We start from the raw sequence: 8,141 nt of genomic DNA, 5'->3' as shown, positions 1-8,141 counted from the left end.
AACCTCCAGACTATACCAGCCATCTTAATGTGAAAAACAAACGCGTATTAACCAAATGGTAATATTTATTTGTTGAATAGTACATGTGGGAGACCAATTAAGTTGTTTTTTGCTCTTGTCATTTAACTGTTTGGGTGTATTCCAAGAAGTGCTAAGCCTTGATCAAATCGAGACAGGAATGTTGTTAAAAAGTACCAGAATATCTCACATATTGTATCCCAGTTGTACTGTTAACCTAATCAAAAACTTCAGAGTTGTCAAAAGTCTAAAGTTGACTTGTGTTTCTTTTTGTTTTGCTGTTTTTAGAATTTTGACACAAAGTTACTCAAAGGGCTATCTGCGCCTAGCTGACCATAATTTTAAGCTGATAGACTAGAGGGAACTCAACTCTTGGGATACTCTAATCGAATAATGAGATCTAACAGTCACTCTTATAATGCTCTTACGGTTCTAAAGAATAGAGTACAATTTTGCGGCAACGGGACGCGAACCTGGGGTACTCAGATTCACAATTAGACATGCTAGCCACGCCCGACCCATTTATGCATTTATCCGTTCTTACTGTCACACTTTTTTTAGTAGCAGCGATGAGAATATGATCAGACAGCCATTTGTTTCCGGAAACCATTGTTTTTTCTCTTGAGTAAAACTTCTGATGATCATATGTTAAACATGAGGAGTTAGAAAATGATGTTAATGCACAATTCACTTCTTTTACTCTCCTTTTTTTTAACCCTGAATTGAAGAGATCTAGACGTTTTCTTTATTATGTTAAACTTCGCTAACCCCGTGTTTATGAGGTTATTGAGCAAATAATGTCATCCAGTTTTGCTCAACGATATTCAATGTATTTGTAATATACACACACTTTAATTTATTTATTTATACGAGTAATGTGGTGTCGTTTGATTTTAAGTAATGTATTCTTATTAGTCTTAGTTTACTACAAAGGTTGTTGAGTGAGGATTTAAAGTTTGCTATTAAACAAAAAACAATATTTATCCTAACCAGCAAGTCTACTTCTTTTCGGTTTCGATAATTGTCCCCATGCCACTGGAATCGTGTTATTTCTAGCTTCGTTAGAACTTTAAATGTCTAAATACTGGAAGCATATACGTGTAAATGTATAGGAACGCCCATGGCAAATCTCCAGAATAACGACAAGTAACACAGAACAATTTTATATATAATTAAATTGTACGTGAATTGAAATTGTAATGGGCGCCTTGAATATTTGTAATGTATTATTGTGGGTTTGTTATGGCTTACGCTGTTTATGTATGGTAAGCAGTCAGTAACTACACTTTATTTTGGGAATTAAACTAAATAGTAAGCTGGTGAAAGTTGACATGACTGGGAAAGTTAAAGATACCATGGCATACAAGTTTACAGAACTAGTTAATATTAGCAGTGAAGACAAAATGTTTGAGAAAAAGAAAGACAAGGTGCTGGATAATGAGTGGTAGCTCTACCGCAAACGTTAGGAATATGAATTCAATATGCATTGGTCATAAAAGTAAAGAGGTCTGTCGGATTCTGTTGCATAAAGACAACTGAGAGTAAAGAATGAACAGTTGAGACTGTGAAATACACAATAACTAGAAAATTTTCAACTGAAAAATAAGGCTAAAAATTACATTGAACTACTGATGACCTAATCCTTTTAGCCACGTCTTCAACTGCAAATACGACACTAAAGCAGGAAATTGTTCCACAACATAGACTGGGATACTTAAGTAAAATACTGCCACCTAGGACCACTAACACTGAAATAAAAAATTATTTGACTACATTTGGGGACCTTAGAAGGAATCCCTCAGGAAGAAAAGACGAACGTTCTGGTCTCAGTATTGAGAGGTTTGGCATTAGTGATGTATTCTACCCTAAGTGTAGAAGAATGTTAGAGCTAAAATACTAGTAACTGTATTCTAAAAAAAGTTAACATCAGGATCTTCTAACAAAAGAGAACTCGAGACACATTTACCGAGTGTGGTATAAGGCAACAACAATATGCTGATTACTGGATGACAGAAGAAAGGACTAGAGAGCTTTAAAAGAGTTGATATTTTCATAACAAAAACCACCAGCATTTGAAAGAAAAATTGATTAATACATATATCGAATATATTGTTCAAAATATTAGGGAAAATATCAGTTACTAAATATAGAGGGCTGTAAAATTCAGTAGGGAACAGTTTGGTTCAGTTAGAAATGGTTGCCAATTAAAGTGGATAAATTTCCAAAGGCGAACATTTAAGTGTTACTTAATAGAACAAGATAAAGGGGACTCGAACTTTTCAACTTTGGGGGTGGAGGACGAATGTGTCAAACTTAACGTATTCTGAAACTAATGTGATCATGTCATAATCATATCACAGAATCCTAAAACTATTTTTCCTGGCTATTGTATTAGTTTATGAAAGTCAATGAGGTTCGTATATGGGGCTCAAACGTACTGCACTAACACAATAATGCTCGTTTTTTTTTGTCCTAAAAAGTCAGCACAGATATCAGTATGTCAGAATTACCATTTATATTCAATGTGTGGTATAGGAAGCAACCAGCAAAGGACAGATAACTGGTGAATCATTATGAATTAAAGTGAACAATACGTCTGTGCAATATGCTGTTATGATTATTAAAGCAATCGTTACCTCCCCCCCCCCCAGTGGCACAGCGGTATGTCTGCGGACTTACAACGCTTGAAACCGGGTTTCGATACCCGTGGTGGGCAGAGCACAGATAGCCCATTGTGTAGCTTTGTGCTTAACTTCAAACAAAACCTTATTTGCAGTGCAGTAGGCCAATCAAATGTTATTGTTTGTTTATTCTAATCAGTATTTCTGTAATCTTGATCAATCCGGAATATAATTGGTGACAAAAAACGCCCTTAGTCCTAGAAAAGAACGCCTTACAACAGGTCGCACCCCCGTATGGAATGACGACCTAATTGGATACTAATGAAAGTTCTGAAGCTAATTAGTGAACGTCGGACCTTCTCTAGGATAGTGTGGAGACCAATGATAAGTAGGTTTGACGTGAAAGATAGTGTTGGCTGTGAGTGAAGTAGAGAAGAAAAAAAAACAGGATCGTGAGTGGCGTAAGTACTTCCAGTCTCTAACGACTAAAGTCCCTCGGCGAAACAGCAGTAAGTTAATGCTCAAATACGGGGTTCGATTCCCCGCGGTGGACACGGCAAATAACTAAATGTGGTTTTGATCTAATACAAACAAACTAACTAATGATCAACTTTAAATCTTCACACCAAATAATCAATACCCATAACCCAGAGGAGAAAAATAAACGAAAGGAAAGCTACATCTATTCATAAGTTTTCTAGTTCGCAACTTAAAGATGTACTTTAAACAGGCATACTCCGTATGTTTTAATATACGTATTTCAATGGTAACTTTTGTTAAGTATGCTCTATCTCTCACCCATGTGATATGTGTCCGGCATGGCCAGGTGGTTAGGGTGCTTAACTCGAAATCTGAGGGTTGCGGGTTCGAATCCCCCTCCCACCAAAGATTTTCGCACTATAATGGGATGGTCAATCCCTCTATTTGTTGGTAAAAAAGTAGCCCAAGAGTTGGCGGTGGGTGGTGATGACTAGCTGCCTTCCCTCTAGTCTTACATTGCTAGAAAAGATAGCCATCGTGTAGCTTTGCGAGAAATTTAAAAAAAAAACACACCCCCTGTAACAAATATTTCTCATAGGCCTCCTACATAATGCGAGGGGAAATATTAATCCTTTTAACAATACCATAAAGCGTTGTTTCGATAGAGTGACGTTGTAGTTTTATTACAAGTCAACCAAAAAGCATCTTATTATTAATATATATATATACATTTTCCCCTCAGGCATAACCGAAACATTCAGACATAAAAAATAAGATGTATCTTAACAGATTAATAATAAAATATAGATAAATGTTCAGTATGTAATACATTGGAGTTCAAAAACAGTGTTTATAATTTGTTCTTTTTCTACGAAAAAATATACGAAGACTGTTTCAAAAATTTAAATATTCATGCATGCGACGAAGATGTTTTCCGTACGTTTTATGGAACATATGAAGCAGATTAAGCCGGCAGATACGTGGTTAGTATATAATAGTTATATTGTTCGTGTAATATTATCTTTTGTATTACACATAAAATCAGCATTCTTCAGGTTTTATTAAACTCCTAGTATGATGGTTCTTCCGTTGTCCCTTAATAACCTTTTGGTATCCGGCGTTATAACACTACTAGTAACAGCAGTTACAGTATAGAGCTGGTATATTTCTTGTATTTGACATCTCAGAAATTAAAATGGTGCGTTTGAAAGTTTTATTGATCCCTTGTTTCAAAGCAGCTTTAGTAACGCTTCACGTGCTGTGGTTCCAATTTATTTCGTAGATGAGTTTCAGTTTTGTTTCGACTAGTTTTATGTCTTTATCACAGTTTGGAATGCTTGATTTTTATTGTTCTCCAAAGATCACACGTGCAGCTATACCTTCACATAATCACACTGCCGGCCGCTCCTCGGCAAATTCACGCGATACCATTACACGATTCTGCTAAAACCGAAACCAAAAACCTTTAGATGAATAAAAACGACGAAAATACCTCTCCAATAACGTGAAAACAACCTAGACCTCGCCATATTTCAACCGAACTGATTTGTACAAAAGAAAAAGAAAGAAAATGGTCGTAGTTGCCATAATGTCCGCAAGAGCACAATCAGTAAATTAAAAAAAAATATATATTTTCTATGGAATAATTGAAGTGCCTTTTCATTTAAGAAATTTATGTCTTGAATTAAAAGGCAAACAAACTAGAACAGAATTGTAAACTACTATAAAGTAACGAGCAGCAAGAAGATATATATTTAAAAGTGGATGCAGAGATACCACATTGTGATAATATATAAAAACCATTTTTTTCTTATAACTGATTATTGTTGTATGCGGAACATAAAGATATTTACTGATATCTAGAACTGTTGATAAGGAAACGGTTGTCTTTTTTCCAAACAAATTTGATAGGTTGATTCCCAGTCGCTGAACACGAAAGCTCCACTGATTGGCCCTTTTGTGCTGACTGAGATTTATATTTGGTGTCGAACTTCGGAGGCACTGTAGACAAGGGGAAAAAAATAAAAAGTTTTATATTACGATAATTATGACATTTAGAAGTAAAACTAATTTATAAATATTAATGTTAACTATTCAGAGCACGTACATTAGCTAAGCCTTTTTAAAACACACGAGAACTGAAACATCACAATACCGAATTTATTCTTTATTTTATTTTAGTTTAACTTCTCTCTCATAGGCGTACGGGGAATTTTTCAGAGGGGGGGGGGCGGCTGTAAATTTTTTGCCCGAATGAGGTTATGAGTAATAAAGCTAAAGTTTAGGAAACAGGTGTCCGATACAGGGGATATATATTTTAAGTGATTAATTTAGCCCAAATATAAATTGAAAACTTGCTCGAATTGTCGGAACTTCTGCTACCAGTCTTTCTCGAATGAGGGTAAAAAATGTCCTAATCATTATGCTTTAGGCCCGGCATGGCCAGGTGATTATGGCGCTCGACTCGCAGACTGCGGGTTCGAATCCCAGTCCCACCAAACATGCTCGCTCTTTCAGCCGTGGGGGGCGTTATAATGTGACGGTCAATCCCACTATTCGTTGGTAAAAGAGTAGCCCAAGAGTTGGCGGTGGGTGGTGATGACTAGCTGCCTTCCCTCTAGTCTTACACTGCTAAATTAAGGACGGCTAGCACAGATAGCCCTCGTGTAGCTTTGCACGGAATTCTAAACAAACAAACAAACAAATTAACCTTTCTAACTCATATTTGTTTAGTCCTACCAAAACGGAATACATCAGTTGAACAAACTTGTTGAATTCTATTGATTTTCTGCGGTTTGTACGTGCTGTCGAGGAATACCTTTTTTTTATCCGTCTACATCAGTAAGAATCGCATTAAATTTATAACTCTAATATTAAAACTATCCACTCGAATCAGCTGCTTGTCACGTTTGTCTCCTGTGATTGGCCAAATTAAAAAATGCACGTTACGTTCGTTCATTCGACCAATTAGAGCAATAAAGACGATTGCACGGCAAATAAAAAGAGAGTAAAATATTCAGATTTTTATGTTTCAGGAATTAGTTGTTCCTTTTCTTCTGTTTCGCCGTTATTTTTTAAATCTAGATTACGGAGTTTGATACTCTTCTTTCCCTGTTTCTTTTCGCAGCATAATTAATACGTCCCGTATTGATTTATGGCCTAATTAATACGTTCCGTATTGATTTCTGGCCTGATATTGATCTGTGGCTCAATAGTTTTTTTTTCCATAATTGTCTCATGTTCAGAGCTTGGCATATTTAAACTGCTATTATTCTGTGGTTCCTTTCAAATTATTTTTCACTCGGACTCCAAGAAGTGATTATGTTTCAAAAAGAAACTTGTGTTACCCGTATTTAGGGATTTATGGCTTTTTAATTGAACAGCTTGCAGTTACGTCACTTTTCTTATTTCTTTGTTGTTGACCGTAAAGCTGCATAATGAAATATCTGCTCTGTCACATTTCCAGGTACCAAACCCCGATTTTTAGCGTTATAAGCCCCCCCCCCCCAGTTTACCGCCAAGCCACCGGGGAGATACAAGTTATGTTTTGCCGTGAATCTCAATTTTACCCAAAGTGATACTATTGAAAAGACTGTATGTCCCAATGTTAATTTGAAAGGATGACACCTTAACGTGAAATATCCATCATTATTTGCTTTCTCAGCTTAGTGTTAAATCACGCAATTTTCATTGTAGCCCAAAGAAGAAGAATTCGAGAAGAAAATTAAATCTGGAAAGATGGATGTCTTTAAAGGTAGAAAACACCCCCCCTCTCCCACACACACACACACACAGAGACCGTATGTAGATATGGTGAGGCATGAATGATGATACGCTACATTAAAGAATGTGTGCAGTTCACCCATAATGAATCTAGTAAGCTAATAGCCTGAGTAGGTGCTGTTTCCACCAACATTTTACCATAAAGATTTCTATACGCTAATGGCCCAGATTGGTGCTGTTTTTAGCAACATTTTACCATAAAGATCTCTAGACGTTAATGGCCCAGTTTATGGCTGTTTCCACCTACATTTTTACCATAAAGATTTCTCTATACGTTAATGGCCCAGATTGGTGCTGTTTCCACCAACATTTTTATCATAAAGGTCTTTATACGTGAATGTCCCAGTTTGGTGCTGTTTCCAGAAACATTTTTATCATAAAGATCTCTATACCTTAATGGCTCAAATTGGTGCTGTTTCCACCAACACTTTACCACAAAGATTTCTATACGTTAAGGGCCTACACTGGTGCTGTTTCCACCAACATTTTTACACCAAGAAAGGGCTTCCTCAGCCCTTTACGTTTAACAGTGGTGCTTGCTTACGTCTTTCTTGTATGAGGAAGAATACGAAAGACTTGCACAGAATATGGTGTCACTTCTACCACAATCAGATGAACTGCAGAAGAGAGTTGAGCAAGAGAAGCAGCCCTCACAGCTTTCTATACAATTACGAACGACTTCTACTGCATTACCTGGTTTTCCTATGACAAGCCTTACCAGGTCAAATAGCAGTGAACACTTCTCAAACGATGACAGTTACGTCTTCTTCAGAAACAGGTCTTCTTCCCTCAGAAGCAAAAATCTGATAAGGACAAAACACTAATCAGACATGTGACATCAAAGATCTACTCCTCACAGATTTCTTAAAATACGACACCTGGTGGCTGGTATTACCAGTTTCGCATATTAGAAGCAAGGACAGTGGGTTAATATACTCGTGCGTGATCTATTTTGTATTACGTAGGGTTCCATTGTAATCACGACGCCACAACAGCAGCATGCACTCGTTGCAGCTGATAAGGACTGACGTTTTGCTGACAGGAGTCATACACATGAATAAGGACTGAAGTTTTGCTGACAGGAGTCATACACGTGAATAAGGTCTGACGTTTTGCTGACAGGAGTCATACACATGAAGAAGGACTGACGTTTTGTGACAGGAGTCATACACATGAATAAGGACTGACGTTTTGCTGATAGGAATCATACACATGAATAAGGACTGACGTTTTGCTGAT

At 36.8% G+C, this 8,141-nt stretch overlaps 1 protein-coding gene across 1 annotated transcript in view; it reads right to left on the bottom strand.

Moving 5' to 3' along the window:
* LOC111085863 (Down syndrome cell adhesion molecule homolog) overlaps window positions 1–8,141 on the bottom strand; it is a 113,827-nt gene that overhangs the window by 37,134 nt on the left and 68,552 nt on the right. The window contains exon 7 of the mRNA XM_022386408.1: window positions 4,973–5,120. Coding sequence (XP_022242116.1) covers window positions 4,973–5,120 — 148 coding nt within the window. The remainder of the gene's footprint in view (window positions 1–4,972; window positions 5,121–8,141) is intronic.

Source organism: Limulus polyphemus, unplaced genomic scaffold (genome assembly GCF_000517525.1).
Source record: "Limulus polyphemus unplaced genomic scaffold, Limulus_polyphemus-2.1.2 Scaffold669, whole genome shotgun sequence".
NCBI lineage: Eukaryota > Metazoa > Arthropoda > Merostomata > Xiphosura > Limulidae > Limulus > Limulus polyphemus.
This window is presented reverse-complemented; position numbering and strand designations above follow the sequence as displayed.